The sequence below is a fragment of the Brachyistius frenatus genome, unplaced genomic scaffold (assembly GCF_029030835.1).
Source record: "Brachyistius frenatus isolate BFR_SWC_R1_liver_20210118 unplaced genomic scaffold, ASM2903083v1 Contig_13, whole genome shotgun sequence".
Lineage (NCBI taxonomy): Eukaryota > Metazoa > Chordata > Actinopteri > Embiotocidae > Brachyistius > Brachyistius frenatus.
Genome location: NW_027210612.1, coordinates 18671 through 35251, shown reverse-complemented (window position 1 = coordinate 35251; position 16581 = coordinate 18671). Strand labels below are relative to the sequence as shown.

General features: G+C 39.5%; 2 protein-coding genes across 3 annotated transcripts in view; both read right to left on the bottom strand.

The window, feature by feature from the left end:
• The window catches only part of LOC138617537 (slit homolog 1 protein-like), an 88854-nt gene extending 86500 nt beyond the window's left edge, over positions 1-2354 (bottom strand). For both annotated transcript variants that reach the window (XM_069692613.1, XM_069692614.1), the window contains exon 1: positions 1710-2354. In XM_069692613.1, coding sequence (XP_069548714.1) covers positions 1710-1918 — 209 coding nt within the window. In that variant the 5' untranslated portion in view covers positions 1919-2354. The remainder of the gene's footprint in view (positions 1-1709) is intronic.
• Positions 2355-5878: 3524 nt separating this feature from the next.
• LOC138617536 (rho GTPase-activating protein 19-like) lies at positions 5879-15265 on the bottom strand. The gene is made up of 11 exons (XM_069692612.1): positions 15186-15265; positions 14602-14849; positions 13702-13782; positions 12946-13155; positions 12619-12845; positions 12399-12485; positions 9338-9403; positions 8709-8912; positions 8515-8610; positions 7800-7913; positions 5879-7207 (listed from the first exon to the last, which is right to left on the bottom strand). Exons 1-11 carry the CDS (start codon positions 15230-15232, stop codon positions 7202-7204), a joined length of 1386 nt encoding a protein of 461 aa, XP_069548713.1. The 5' UTR covers positions 15233-15265; the 3' UTR covers positions 5879-7201.
• Between the last annotated feature and the right edge of the window lie 1316 nt (positions 15266-16581).

Below are 16581 nucleotides of genomic sequence, written 5' to 3'. Positions count from 1 at the left end.
TGTTGTTAAGTACAACCTCTCAGCAGAGACTGGCTATCTTCTACATGACCTACACACACAAAGATAATACATGCACACACACCCAAAGAAAAAAAAAAAAAAGGCAACGACCCAGGCATAAATTACACATGACCTTTATACACATCATGTTTAAAATGCAGCATCCTGGGTGCGCTAGACGTGCTCAAACAGATCCAGAGATGCTACAACGAAAAGATCTTCAGCCGTACATGACCTATGAATGCACAAACAACTTTTAACACAAAAATGCTCTTGAGTGGAGGGGCAGGGGATATTTCCAGCATGAATGGCCATTCATGTAAAAGGAAACCACAAAATGACCATGTTTCCTCTCTGGTTTACTGTTAAACCAGCATGTGCACATATGCAGCCTGGAAACATGCAGACCGTCAGGCAAAAAAAAAAAAAAGGTGTTCTTCGAAATTAAATATGAAAAGCATAAAATATGCAGCCAGGTCCCACTATGCCGATGCTGCCTCTGACACAGGCTTTCTCTCCACCGTTCCCACCACATGTTTTATTCAGGACTGATATTCTAAAAGCTGAAATAGAACAATCTATTTCCCCTTGCACTCCTCACTTTTGATTTACTGATGAATATTTCAGAGGAACGTCAGAAAAGACAGAAACTCCACTCTGCAAGCCAGCGTATGCCTCACCTCTCCCTCTGTCTCCCATCCTCCCACCGTTTTACAAGACAGCTACGTGATCCTTGTGCAAGACTCACTTAAGTAGCAGATTTGCTTAATTTTCTACATGATTTAACAATTTGTGAAGTGAGTGTTCAGGGGCATGAGACAAGGGCGGGAGAGGGGATTTGTTGGCCCAGAAGTGGAAACAAGTGAAAAGGGGGACAGGGTTGGAGGAAAAGAGATGAAGAGAGGCACAGTGCTGTACAGACAGGACTTATGACATGAGTGAGGGAAACATATCCCTAAATACAACCGAATCTAAGTTAACCACAAAGCAGGCAGTAGTGAAAGTAAGGACTTTCAACTTTATGTCAAACTTTATTTTTAAAACTTTACATTTATGTCATTTCAAAAAGTGGGGCAAAAATGAGACTCCGTCCATTTGATTTCGGGAATTTAAAAAAGTATAAAGCTAAATGCAGCAAGTAGGTAAGCAAATTATGGACACATGTGAAAGGCACACATCTGCTCCTGCTCTTTCCAGTCCCTCATGCCTATTTATACCTGACTGGAATGCCAGTGAGTGAGTGACTGGCTGGCTGACTTGACTTTCTCACACACACACACACACACACACACACACACACACACACACACACACACACACACACACACACACACACACACACACACACACACACACACACACACACACACACACACACACACACACACACACACACACACACACACACAGACAGGGCTATTGTTCTGTTTCAGTCTAAGCAAAGTCATGTGCACTACTACAATTCAGCAAAAAGACAGAATGAAAACAGTGAGAACAGAAGACAACAGGACACAGACAGGACGTTTCTCTATCATGGACACAAACACTCACACTCACACACACACACACACACACACACACACACACACACACACACACACACACACACACACACACACACACACACACACACACACACACACACACACACACACACACACACACACACACACACACACACACGGAAGTAGAGTAGAGATGGTACTCACAGTCTCTCAGTAGTGCGAGGGATATTCCTTGGCATGGTTTTGAGAGCCAGTCCATGGCAGTCCACTGTGGTGCCACTGCAGGTACACAGGGCTGGGCAGGCACTGGCATTGCCCATGATCAGGGCAGAGAGCATCACCACCCACATCCAGAGTGGCTGCCCTGCCAGCCTGCCCATGCCTGCCTCAAAACAGTTACCTCTGATGGGCATATTCACAACCTCAGCAGTCTGCTCTTCTTCAACAAACCTTTACTTTGTCTCTGTCCACCTTTCTCACTCTGCTTCTCAGCTTCAAGGAGTCCTGCTACACCTCACAAGTCCGCTAGAATATTTTTATTTATGAGGTGAATATAAATAGAAAAAAAAACTATGACAAATGCTAATATTGTCCTCTCAGCTGTGAAGTCACACAAATCCTTTTTGTTCTTCTTGGTTTCTTTTGATGTAGGTTTGATATCCACCACAGTGTGCTAATGTAAAAATAAAAAATAAAAAGCTGCTTTTTTTCTCTTATGTTCTCCTTGCAAACTCTTCTCCTCTCTTGTCTTTGTGGAGTTGGTGTGCTCTGGTCTGCACACGTCTGCGTCTCTGTCCTCCTCTCACTCAGTCCCGCTCTGCTCTGCTCGCCTGAAGAGACAGGGAATAGGGAAAGAGCAGAAAGAAAAAAAAAAAAAAAAAGCCAGTCGCTCTCTCTCTCTCTCTCTCTCTCTCTCTCTCTCTCTCTCTCTCTCTCTCACTTACACACACACACACACACACACACACACACACACACACACACACACACACACACACACACACACACACACAGTCATCCATCACAAGGATCTACAAATAGCAGAGCCCCCGACTCCACCCCTACCCCTCCTCTCCTCCCCCACTCCTCTCCCTCCTCATACAACAGCCCAGCCCCCCCTCCACCCCCCAGAACCCTGCCTGAACTCACTCTCATTCCTGAGATCCCCTTTTGAGTCCCTTGACTCTATTCACAATACAAATCTACTCCAAGTATCTATTTTTTTTTTTTTTTTTCACTCCTTCCAGTCCTTCTTTTCTCTCAGGTTTGCCTCCAGGCGAATCCCTAGAGACCTAATGCGCATGACACTGCATAACCCCTGCCCAAAGGGAGACGGGGCTCTGTGTATGTGTGTGTGTGTCTACATGTAACGAAGAAGAATCCACTGGGGGAAGAGAGGAATCAACACCTCGGTCCGGGGAGGCAAAAAGCTAGAATAAATAATCACTAAATGTGGGTCTTTACATGTACATCAAATTTGGCCACACAGACAGAAGCTGCAGCAGAGAACTGGGGTAAAAAAGCATACACATACACATTCATTTTACCCCCACAGATCATGAATCTCTTAGGGAGGCAGACCACCACCATAAAAAGTCAACACTATATTTTAAGCATAGGCACAGGAGTAGACATGATAGCCAAGTATATGCAAATGCAAAGACACAACAGCTCCACTCACAATCATACCTGCCTCTGTTATTTGGATTTATGAGAGTAACTGGCACACAGTCCCTCTCTTAATCACCATGCGTTCCAACCATTTTCATGCGTTCCCTAAAGTCGACTTAAAGCATACAGACATGAACTGGGCTGTGTCGAGCGGGGAAAATTGAATGATAAGCAGCATCTGCAGGCCATTATTTACTTTAAAAAAATTCTTAATAAATATTATTTTGCAAAGGTTGACATATAGTTAAAACAGTGTGTATATTAGGGTTCAGCCGCTGTTGACAGTGTAATTGTAGCTTTCAGGAAACTTTTCCAAATGCACACTGATTTGCACTTCATAGAATTGCAAATCAGTATTCTGGATGTGCGTATGACCGGAGCTCTCATTTTTACGTGTTCAGGCCAGAGTGCATTGTTCACAGTTATCCACACAATAAAACAAATGGTGACATCTTAAAATATTGGTTAAATGAAAAATTACTAAGCAAAACAAAACAAAAACAAAAAAACATGTGTGGTACATTGGTACAAGTGCGGTACATTGCCAAACAGACACTTCACCTTTCTTCAGCTCTGGTTGCACACAGCTCGAGCCACTGAGTTTCTGGTCTAATGCTACAGAGGGCTTTTCTGTGGGGTGGATCCATCCCAACATTAACATCTGCAAATCACGCAGACCTTAGAAGCCCATTCACTCAACTGTCAAAGATACAAAGAGGAAAAGAGGCAGGCAGGGAAGATGTATGCAGGAGTGAGTTTGTGTGCATCTGTCTGCTTTGTTGCTTGACCAGCTCAGAATATGTTCATATACAGCGTGTGCGCATGCAGGTGTACACACACAATACACACCTCAGAAAAAAAAGCTCCATCTGTCGCAGTAAAAACGTCAGTGCAGTGTAGATCTTCCCTCTATGAATGGCTAATTAAAGAGGAGACGGTGGTGTTTAGTGGTAATGGGGGTGGTGGTGACATCCCACTGCTCGCACAGAGCCGTGATAGGAATGCACACAAATACACAACAGGAATTATTCTGCTGCTCTCAAAGCCGTGGGAGGACATGGCAGCAATTACAATTGTCTGGCAGAGGAGAGTTTGCAAAACATAGGACCTCACTGAGAAGTGACTCAAATAAGGAACTTCAATTAATGGGGAATAGAATCCAATTAAAAAAATTCACAGCACCCCTGAAGCCTGTGGAGTTTAATAAATATTTCCTACAGCTCATACCCAAGTTGGAAGGAAAAACATGTTCACTAAGATGAAGCTCGTGGCTGAATGGAGGAATGAATCTTTTAGGTCCTGTGTGACTGACTGAAAAAAACAGTGAAAGAAAATAGAAAGCGGACAGCATGTCTCAGACTTCAGTCATTTGTATTTCACTCTCACAGAGCTGTGCCCCAGAGAAAAGGGGGAAAAAAATGCCTCCACTGTCCAAAGGTTTTTGAAAAATTTCAACACTATGCCAGAGTCTAGAAAAGTGCCCTAACTTTAAATTGTGTTTTCCTTTTAACACAAATTATGTTACCGTTTTTTTTTTAGTTTTTTTTTTTTAATATGGACAGAATTAGCTCCCTCTAAAAGTAATTTTTGTGCATATATTTAAAATAAAATCACATCCGCACAGAAACCCACTAACATATATGTTTGTGCACCACATAACGTGAAGTTAATTACCGCACGACTGACTCATTTTACAGTCATGGCGCTCATTTTGGGGCAGGAACACTAAATAAATCCCCTTTGGAGTTTTAGCTGTAAAACAATACTCTTCCTATCATGGAAGCTGTGTGTTGTATATTTACAGAACACGAGAAAAAGCAGACCCATTCTCACAGATGTTTACAACATATACTTACAATACCAAGCATGCATTGACATGGACACCATAATGACACACTGAGACATTCCTGCTATTGTGGAAAGCAGTCCTCACTCTTACTCTCCACTCTCTCCCCCTCCAACTCTATAAAATGTCTTCAATCGCATTGCAAATCGCTTTTTGAAATCAGAACTTTCTGCAACAGTTTTGTCTCCCTTCGGTAGCTTTCAGGATATTTCTTTTGAATTACTGATCTTGTTCACAGGGCTAGAACATATTTCAATTTATTTAAATTAATATTTGCTTCAATGAATATAACCTACAAAGTTTACAAGCACTTTGTTGACTGCTCGAGGGACATTGGGGACATATAAAGTTGAAGATGGCAGAGGTCAAATTCAGAAATAAGTGTAAATAACATTTGTCCTTTAGAGATTATGTATTGGTAGTATTGAAATGGATGCATTAGAGAGTGACTGGGCTAATGTATTTTAGGTAGTTATATATTTTTACTTTACTCAATTTTGAGTGTTCATATGCATGCTTACTTAGTGTATTATGTACATAAAGTGCCACACAGGAGTAGTTAATTGGATTTTTTTTTCCACACCAAATGTCTCAAACTGTCATCTCTAATTCAAGGGTTCTCCAGCTCACTAATTATTTGCAACTAAAGAGCATCACCTTGTGGTTTCAGATAAAACAGCATCGCACAGCTGCAGACGGCATCATCCCTGAAATCCCTGGAAGGGCAGAGGAACTAAAATGAACATACTTTCATTAAAGAAAAATGCAGAAAACATGTTCTTAATTATGTCTACATCCCACTACAGCACATATTCCGACTTTTCAAATGAAAAAAAGACAATTATGGAATGCAGCTTGATGTCTTTTAATGACAATGGTTTGCACAGTTTCACAGTAGCCCCAGTATCATCTGTTTACATGGTCAGTTAAGTTAACCATACAGCGATTGTCACATTGTAGTTAAATTGTAACAGCTTTGCAGAGTGAATGTTACCGAAAGAGTAAGACAACAAGACTTTTTAAAGTGGTAGTAGCAAAAAGTCTCCAAAGAAAACCTCCCGGACATCAATCACGATAGAAGGTAAGTTTAAGACGAATCTTCAGATGCAATCAAACACCCACTGAAAAAGGATAAAAGAAGATAAAAATGGAAATAAAATAAAAAATAATAAAAAATCTTGCAGATTAACTGTAAAGACACAAATATATATATATATAGCTATACAACTCTATACAATGTTGCATATAAAGCCGACCTGAGAAAAACGAAAATACAAAAACCAAGAAAACCAAGATGCAGTTTAAATATAGGTGAAAGTATCAGTGTTGACACCCGCAGTTGGCATTAAAGTGGAAGGAAAGCTTGTCCTTTCACTCACTATCTCCCTTCCTCAGATTTGTCATATTCTTAGTATTTACTGCAATGTGAATGAATTCTTTATATTTCAGCATTCTTGGAAAGAAAAAAAAAAAAAATCATAATATTAAATAAAACTTCTATTTAACAGTAACTTGAGACATATTCACTTTAAGGCACATCTCTGAATTCCTCACATTGGTCAGCATTGACTGTTTGAATCTAACTTAACTTGCTATGACTTAAATAGGAAAACCTGCATATCACATTTTGTCACTACATCTGATACTGCGAATTCAAGGGCTTGAGACATCCAGAAAAATAAATACAATTAGTTTAGAAAGTTAAACAAACTTGGGTCTGTCAACGATAAAGCTAAATACCCTAAAACTCACAAGTGCAAATACATGGGACCAGTACAGAGCGTACAGAGCATCAGAGAAGAATAACTTATAAGGGAACTCTTAGAAAGTAGAAAACTGAGCTAAAATAAAGCATGTTCACATCCTTGCTGTTGCCTCCATTTATGTCCTTTGGTTTTAGAGAAACTTACTAGACTGCTACGACATTCGGTGGATTTCTTGCCGTTTTAACTAACCATGAAGACTCAAAACTTAAGATTAAAAATCTAGGAAAAAAGAAAGAAAACGTGCAAATAAAGAAAGAGACAGCAGATCAAAACATGGCATCAAAAAAATCCTGTATCAAGCATTATTCTGTTTCTTTTCTGTCAAAGCCTCAAGATGATGCTTTCATAACTCTCACATAAAAGTCAGACACGTGTTTCCCCGAGTTGTGAGGACCACATTCTTTCAAAGACAATTAATCCTGGAGGAGAGGAGGAGAAAGCGGGAGAAGAGAGATTAGGTAACGTTCAGTCTTTTCAACTGAGCACCGGCATCAGGCATCATTAGCAAAGTAAGCACTTTGAGCCAGACGTGACTGTGGTGAACCACAGACAGATGGGCTGAAGTACCAGAAAACTTTTTCAAGCCAGTAATGAGGAAAACTGTGACCAGTGGTTGACAGCTTTAGGAGTGAATCATGCTGTCCCAATATTTCAGTGTGACATTTTAATTGGTTATGGTTTAAAAAAAAAAAAGAATAACTACTTAAGTGTTTCACCACACATGTACATCCTAATCATGGATTATCAATCGACAATTTTGCCACGTTTAAAGACTTTCAACTGGACCAAGTTTATTTCCAGTCATTGCAGCGGTACCAGAAGCAACAGTCGGTCATCCTGACATTGTAGTGTCAGGATATACCTGTTGCTGTCAACAGGACCACTTCAGTCAGTGGTGTTCTTCAATAGTGACCATTTGATTGCTCCCATATTACGTGAGGTGCAGGTTGTTATCGTGAGTCTTCTTTCATAAAATATATTCAATCTTTTGTGGAACAACTCAATACTCACAACTCCGCAGGTGGTGTTTTCTCTTCCCAGCCCGTCAGGTGGAGAGCTGGCTGGAAGAGGCTGCATTGTGCTGTTTTCGTTCTCTGTCAATATTTGGCTTCCCAACAGTTTCCTCTGTTATATAAAGAAAACTTCATTACTAGGAGATTTTAGGGAGTTGGTCCCTAAACCAACCACAACAAAAAACCATGAAGATTTTCGGTTGTAGATAATGTGTTTTTCTTAAATTTGTGGAAGGCTGATGTGCATGTATTGGGTGGGGGTTTTGGAGGTCCTCCACCAGGAACATTTTGTTTTTCAGTAAAATAATAATTTCACATTATTTTTGACTGTTGTTGTTACCATATGCGTGTGAAATTTTCTAAAATTTTGAAAACTAGAGCAGATCAATTAAAAGAAAAAGAAGCTTTCAGACAAAACTTGCTCAAGAAGTCCACTGGGGTGCAACTACACCCATTACATCTGGGAAAAGTCATTGAATTAGTTTTGTTGCTCGCCACAATGATTTTACATTCATTCAGTGTCCAAAATCGGTTTGTTGCTGCACTTACGCCTTATAAAAAAGATGATTGCAAAAATACCTTTCCTTTATCGTAAAACTTTGAATATTTGCTTACATGTGTTTTTGTTCCAAAAAGTGAATAATAGCATTGCTGGTAATAAAATGAAGGCCTGATGAGTAACGTCTATCAGCACCGGAGTACTGTCAACAAACCTTGATAATTCCACCCAAAGAGCGTGAGCGCCAGTGTTTCCTGCTGAACGCTGTCCGAGAGTCAGACGAAGGCGTCAGCGCAGGCTGCTTTTCAAACTACACAAAACAAATACACCGCATTATGCGCTGGTTAGATCAGACTTATGAAAGAAGTTCGTCTGCTCTTTCTCCTCACAATGGACGCACGACGCTACCTGTCTGATGAGTTTCTTCTTTTTGGCCGACTCGGGCATGTTGTTGACCTGCTGGTACAGCTCTCTGAGGGCAGACTCCGTGTAACTCTGAGTCTCTGACGATTTGACGGTGCTGCTGACCTCACCTAGGATTGTTGTCATGGAGGGAGCTGTTACCGCCGCAACAGGCTCATCTATGGTCCCAGAACAGAGCGTCAAGTCATCCTAGAAAGGTTTGGACATAACATACGATGAGATATTTCAAAAATCGGTTATCTCACTGAAACAACTAATGCTGTTCAAAAGAAGCAGAGACAAGAAAACATGTACAGTTGAGTGACTCAAACTTGTGAACAACAAACAAATAGCTCTAAAATCTGAATACTTCTTAAGTTTTATTTCAGAGTCCTTTGAAAATCATTCTTTTAAATGTTGGTAGATACTAGCCTCTCCATGTTCTGTATTTAGACATAAAGTATGTCAAATTAACCACATGCTGAAGTTACTGGATTCAAAAGTTAGCAAAGACAAAGAGCCGTTGTGGGAACTTTGAAAATAGCCTCATCAGTAAATGTAATGAAGAGTTAACTGCACCTCTTAAAATGAAAAAACGTTGTTAGAAATAGAAGACGAAGAGCAAAAACACTTACATTTGACTGAAGAGTTTTTGATCCTATGAAGTGCAAGCGGGCGTATTCTTTGATATACACAGGTGCCTTCAATGAAAGTAAAAAATGTGCATTAAATCCTCTGATGAAAGACCATTGTAAACAATGAATTTTGACCATCACCATTTCTATGCATTCAATTATATTAAATAGTTCAAGGTATAAATTACCATTTCCACCTCAAACTGCAGCAGGGTTATTATTACCCTTCATAGAAACCACTTGCCATGGTCATGTCCAGTTGCTTGGCAAAAGCCATTGTTTAGATGCCTATTAACACGCAGGTTGCCATTTGATGTGCTAAAGAGAGCTAGATTTGATAGAAGAAAGCTAGAAAGCTGCCCAAAATAATCCGTTCTTTTCTTTAATAATTTAGCTGCACACAAAGGTGGGTAAAAACAAAAAAATAATTAAAAAAAAAATCAGCTGCGCACTTGCTGGGACCGGACCAGCCACAGCACGCTCTAATACGCACCCTGAATGACAGGCACACAGAGAGGACCAGGACAGAGGCAGACAGGGTCAGTAGGAACTTTAATTTTTTTTTTTATAAACAGTCGATTGAGAAACAAAAACGTATTTTTCTTCAGCAATAATGACATTGTTTAATATGTTACTTATTTTACTGTTGTTATTTGTTTGTTGTAGCCAACAGTTTGGAGGAATTCTAAAATATATTTGACCTTTTCAATCTGTAATTATATAGCCTAAAGAAATTGTGGAATTAATGAACCCCCTCAGTTTTTCTGCTCCACATATCTGGAACAAACTCCCAGAAAGCTGCAGGTCTGCTGAGACTCTCAGCTGCTTCAAATCAAGATTGAAGACTTTTCTGTTTGCTGCTGCCTTTAATTGAACCAGACTCAAGAATGTTGATCAATTTCCTGCATTTTATTATTGTATTTTATTTCTTAAACTGCGCTACAACTTTTATTCTATTTTTTTTAGCTTGTTTAATGTTTTAATGACTGTTTTTAATGCTTCGATCAATGTTCTTAATTGTTTTTAAATTTTCTTTTCCTTTGCCAGATGTTTTGATGCTTTAAATGGTTTTATGTGAATTGCCTTGTTGTTGAAATGTGCTATACAAATAAACTTGCCTTGCCTAAAAAGCTGAATTTTAAATATGTATTTTGTCATATATTACTCTTTTTTCTTCTTTTTTTTTTTAAATGATGAAAAGGAACAACTTAGCTGCTTCCTACACGTTGCATCACTTTGCCTGCTGACACTGTTGCTGCAGGTGGTAAAAATTACCCCCCTGCGGTTCTTGAGCTATAGAAATGCTGGCAGGTCTATAATCAAAGCTGTCAATGTTCCATTTTAAAGGGTGCATTGAGTTTGCTGTACATGAAAGTGAATAAAGAACAATCAAGTCCAGACGATATTTATTTGGACAAGTACACATTTTGCTTTTCAGACTCTGTGCACAACTTATTTGAAATCAAATAATGGATTTAACTCCAGGTCCCAGCTTTAATTTGAGTAGGTATTGTCAAAGCAGTGTTGAAGGAACTGTATGTGAGACATATAATGCATAGTGTGATATAAAAGCACCAGTTGAGTATATTCTAAAAAAAACACAGGTGCGATCAGTCACACTGCAAAATAAAAAAAAAAAAATGAACAAGTAGTCTGAAGCGCACGGGTCTTAAGGATTACCTGAAAATAATTTTCTATGGTGAAGAAAAACAAAACAACAACAAAAAACACACCTTTATGACCACACAAGTCAAGAGTCTCCTCAAGAATGTAGGCTACCATTTTTCTTGTCAGTGGTCTAGAGAACACTTTATGAATGTGACATCAGAGGACTCACCACAACATGCAAACTCGTGATGAGCCTCAAAGCACAATACACAACTGGACTGATGACACAAACATCAAGAAAGAACCCTACTGACAGAAAGAGAAAAGAGTGGTGAAAAAAAACCCAGCTTGTGACCAAAGCATACCAGTTTATCTGCCAAACATGGTGACAGATCCGTTATGGTTAAGGTGTGTCAGGCTGCCAAAATAACTGGCACCCTGGACATCATTTCACTGCTGACTGAAGCCACAGGATGAATGCAGACAGGAGCACTCTGTATACTCACATTCAGCCTCATGCATCAAAACTCACTGGACGAGTTTTCATCATTCAGCACGACAACAATCCTAAAAACACCACCAAAGTAACCAAAGAGCTTTTAAAAGGTAAAGGCGAGCTGTATTTAACTGGCGGAGTAAATCCGTCTGACTGACCATGCGTTTTACTTTAAGACCAGACAAAAGGCAGCGAGACCTCACAACAAGAGTGAGCTGAAGCTGTATGCAGTGAAAGCTTGGGAAACAATCAACAGGAGAGAAACAAAACACCTGCTGTTGGCTATGTATCAAAGACAACATTTTTCTAAAAACATATTAAGTATGATAATCTGTCCAGTTACTTCCAAAAGTTTGGACACTGTGTGTTAAAAGAGCCGTCTCTCTCACCTACTTATTTCTGTGCAAAATATATAATAATATGTAAACCTACTCCAATCCAAATTATATTTTTTTGAATTGCAATCTGAATGCGCTGAAGCAAACGAGCATGAAGAACAAATATAAACATCACAATGTCCCAAAACCATTCATCAATCATCAGGATGAAAAAGGTTGTTGATTGCAGGACATTTAAATAGCTTTGATTGATGTTTCTTTCACGTGCAAATTAATCATATTCAAATGTGTTGTAACCCTGGCAACAACAGCAGTTATCATAATAGGTGCATTTATTAAAGAGATAAGCATTAAATTAAAAAAAAAAAAACATCATAAAAACCTGGTTGTGAAGTACTGCATATTTATCTATTGAAATGACATCTAATAGGAGACCTAGTTCATTTTATTATTTGTGCCCATGTGGTGTGTTCCCGAAGCACTCGGCTATCGGGTCACCTGTCTTTTATTTTGACACGACATTAAACTTCACACCTTATGTTGATAGTTTATAAATACTCAAAGCAACAGTTAGAAATAAGAAATTGATTCCAAAGAAGACGACTGTGAAGCTGCTTACCTTGAACAGTTTTTGTGAGTGCCTGATGAGGAATGCTACGCCGTTATTGAGCTTGTCTATGTTTCCCTGAAGATCACTTGCCATCACCTACAATAAAAAAAAATAAAAAAATAACAGCAATTCAGGAAAACTGTTAGTCATTGTTGACTTGACTGCAAACATAGTTGATATAAATGTAAGAGAGTTGGAGGGTAGAATAAAATGAACTTTAGCTCCGTACATTTTTGGGCCAGATGATGTGTGGAGCGAACATTGTGGCTAAATTGATAGCAGACATCTTGTTGATGTGCTGATTGCGAGCGGTGTGGTACAGCAAGTCCAGCAGCAGCTTCAACAAGGTGCGGTTGGCCGGCGGGAGCAGCATGAAAAGCAGCTGAAACACCTCAATCTGGCGTTCCTTATCGGCTACATTCGTCTTTTCCCCCATTTCATCAAAGCAAGTCAATTCTGGACACAGCAGAAAAAGGAATTATTACAACAGGGCAAAGTGATCCGAACGTCATTTAATCTCGAGTCACGACAAGAATCTGTGCGAGTCAACAAACACCTGCAATCTTCAGGTGAGATTGATAGTGTCTGTGTGTGAGCAGGGGCTCCGGCAGCTCTCCCAGGTACGCTTTGAGCAATGTGGCTGCATCATTGGGGTGGAAGTCGCCTGTCTCTAGATCTATCTCTGCCCCGGTGTTCAGCATCTCCCTCAGGGCTGCCTGCCGCAAGCTGTGGCCTGGCACACGGAACAGCCCCTCCACATGAAGGTCTAAGGGGTGGGAGAGAAAGATGGAGAGCGACATCCAAAGAGTCGGGGGCGGGGGAGGGGGGGGCGTAGGCGGGTACACACAGAGTGAATAAGACACAGGGAGGCAAAAACACAGAGGCGAGGAGCGATATGGAGTGAATGAAATGGAAGGAGGGAGACAGCAGGAGCAAAGTGCTTTCAAATAAATTATTGACGTAAGCATTTGCTCCCAGTGTCCACTTTCAGGGAATGACATCATTGCTTTCTAGAAATAAACCATAACCTCATGCTTAATTCCTTGCTCTTTAACAAAGTTTGAGAACAAATATTTTTTGAATTTTTTTACAAATTAGTATAAAAGTATTTTCCGAGTTCATTAAAGCAATTTGAGTTGAAAGGGTCTTTGACATAAACTGTTACAGTCGGGGATAAGTTGCTTCTGGCAGTTCAAGCATGCAAATGTATGTAGTCATGATATCACAAACCACTTACACTTACACCATACACTTTGGATGAAAGTGTATTTAGCATGTCAGAAGATATGCGGGCATATGAAGCGATACTCACTTTTACTGAGGTATTCAATGAGCTGATAGATCTGAGCTATCCCTTCTTCAGTCAACGGTGCACCAAAAACTACTCCTTTGTCTGAAAGGCATCAAATAGCACAGTAAGATTTTCTGTAGCCTTTGCATTTAATCTGTCGCACTCCAGTATAACAACATGTTACCCAATATACAAGAGCTAAAGGCCACATTATGCTGACAACAAGACAACTTTGGAAAATAAACCTAAAATAGACAAGACACTCAAAAGACTGTCTTCCCTCTGCATGTCTGATGTGGAGATTTTTTTACTCTAGACTCTGCGTCATGACGAAATACTTAACTGAATATGTTTGAACTGGCAGAGCAAGCAATGTGATGATGCCCTGGTTACTTAGCTTTCGGAAAATTAGATTGGCATTAGCTTGTCAAAGTATAGGGGAAAAAAACAACAACACAGAAATGACAAAAGTTATGAGCATGTTAATCAGTTAAGTAAATAGGCCTTAGTTGAAGATTTACTATTGATTATAAACGTAATAAAAAAATAATTAAAATGGTCCTTTGTCGTTTCCCACAGCTCAAAGTGATGACATTAACATTCAACTGTTATGTCAACCAGCCCAAATCTCAAAGACAATCTCCGTCTATATTATAGATATATAATCTATTTATTCATTTTAAATAGGGAGGCAGGGGGAGTGGCGCTTTTGTTTGTTTGTTTGTTTCATAATGAAAATGACACAAACAAATACTCGATGATGGTAAATGATATGTTGATTGATTCACGAGCTAATAATTTCAATCCTAGCGGAGCTACATTACAGATCTGACAAAAGTGTTGAATAATAAAGAGCTACGAGAGGTTTCAAAGATTAAACACTAAAGGATAGTGTTTATTTCAAAGGTTAAACACGGTCACCTTTGCGTTTGAGGAAGCTGAAGGAGCGGAGAAAGACACTTGAGGACGGGACCCTCGGGTCCGACTCTCCCGTCAGCTGGGCAAACTCATCCCCAGGCAGATCAATGAGTCGACTAATATTGCTGAGCAACAAATCCGTGAAGGTCTGCGGCTGCTCGTGTCTCAGTTTCTCCACAAAGAAGTCCGGGTTGAAGATGACAGGCTGGTTCGGCTTCGCTTGACTGATGAACACGCTGCATTTTGTCTCACTGTTAAAAAAAAAAAGAAAAAAAGAAGAGAAACGCAGATACTGTGAGCTGAAGATAATATTTAAACTTAGTGAACTAATAAAGCTAAAAAAAAAAAAAAAAATGTACCAGTTAAATCAGACAAAAGTGATCCGTAATATGGATTATTGGATAAACGACATATTAGCATCAATTGTTGCTAGGTTAATTTAAGCTACGTTGGGCTGGCGCTAACTGGCAACGTAAGTCACAATACAACGTGGTGAAAACAGCACTAGTCATCCCGGGACAGTACAGGTTGCATCGTAGCGTTATAACGTCCTATTCTGAAGACATATTCAACAAAAAAGTCCGTACCATCTGCCCAGTTTGCGATTATTTTGGGGGTCGTTTTTAGTCGCCATCTTCGTTTTGAATCTTCCGCTGATTCCCCTGTCGCCCCGCCCCCCCGTGTGCTGATTGGCCGACATATACGTACGTCACGACCGTTGAAGAGTGTGCACGTTGTTTTGGGCGAAGCTCTTTGTACACCTGACAGCCTACTTATTACCTTTAAATCTAATGCATAGGCCTATATATTTTTTTACAAATAGGTGATTTTTAGGGCCCAAGCACCGATGGTTTGAAAGCCCTATTGTTCTTCAAGGATTTATTATTCCACGTTATTATTATTATTCTCTGTAAACAACTGAATTTTTGGAGGCTTTATCATATTCAAAAACAATTTTTTTGTAAGACCAATGACAAAGGGGGGATTTGAACAACAAACCTTCAAATTGAGAGGCAACAGTACTAACCAATTTGCAATGTCATAAATCTTTGGCTCACTGCAACCTATAACTCCACTGTTCATAAATATTCATTCAAATGCGACCAAAATTGCCGCGGACATTCTTTGGATAGTAGATATATATGTTTTGAGGGGGGTCTGCAGTGATATTAAATATATTCCTGTAATGTGTAGTGCATGCAAAACTTTTTCAATTTCTTCAAACGTTTCACCTTCACTAAAAGTTGAACCCGCATATCACTGCTTGCAGTTTTAATTGTGATTGTTTTTTCTTTTCTTTTTTTGCATATTTGGTCAATGCAACAAGAGTTGATAAAGTAGCATATCATTAAGTTGACATGGTGCATTTGAAAACACTTATTTGCTCTTCCAACAGACACAGAGCACCATTTACATTTAAAACATTAACATTCATTTGGTGTTGAGTTTATGTGAACCAGATGGTCGTCAAATATGTATTTCTCATTTCGAATGAACGAAGTAAAATCTTAATGGCAATTCAGTCATCCTATCCATCCATGCAGAGTTGGATAATATTTCTTTGTGGGTTCTTTGTCTGGTTTACCTTTCTGTTTTTTCATCCAAGGACCTTTTGTTTTCATTAAATTAGTCTTTTAGTTTCCACGTGTCATGCACTTGGATCCTCTGAGAACAGTGGCAATGTTTTGGTACTGGACTACAAGACACACTCTGTGCAGCTCAGACTTTAGAAAATCTATTATTAATTGATAACTCCTTTCAAAAATGTTTTTTCGAAGAGTCAAATTCAGGATTGTAGGCCAGTGCACGTTATTTACTAAGCCACATCATTGTTTTCATTTAAGTAATAGAGTACACACCATGACTGTTGCACATTTTTTTGTGTCTATAGGTAACTCAGAGTGACAGGGAATCCAGTGAGGGAACCTATAAGGACCCTAATTAGTAATGGTAATTACTCGGCCAAAGTATCTCTGACCAGGA

Bases quoted from the DNA above. Each gene is read 5' to 3' on its own strand.
- LOC138617536 (XM_069692612.1), bottom strand. From the start codon at position 15,232: ATGGCGACTAAAAACGACCCCCAAAATAATCGCAAACTGGGCAGATG. The intron at 13,783-14,601 runs GTGACCGTGTTT...GATGCCTTTCAG, and splicing joins CAGCTTCCTCAAACGCAAAG to ACAAAGGAGTAGTTTTTGGT. The intron at 12,486-12,618 runs GTACGGAGCTAA...TTTTTATTGTAG, and splicing joins ACATCATCTGGCCCAAAAAT to GTGATGGCAAGTGATCTTCA.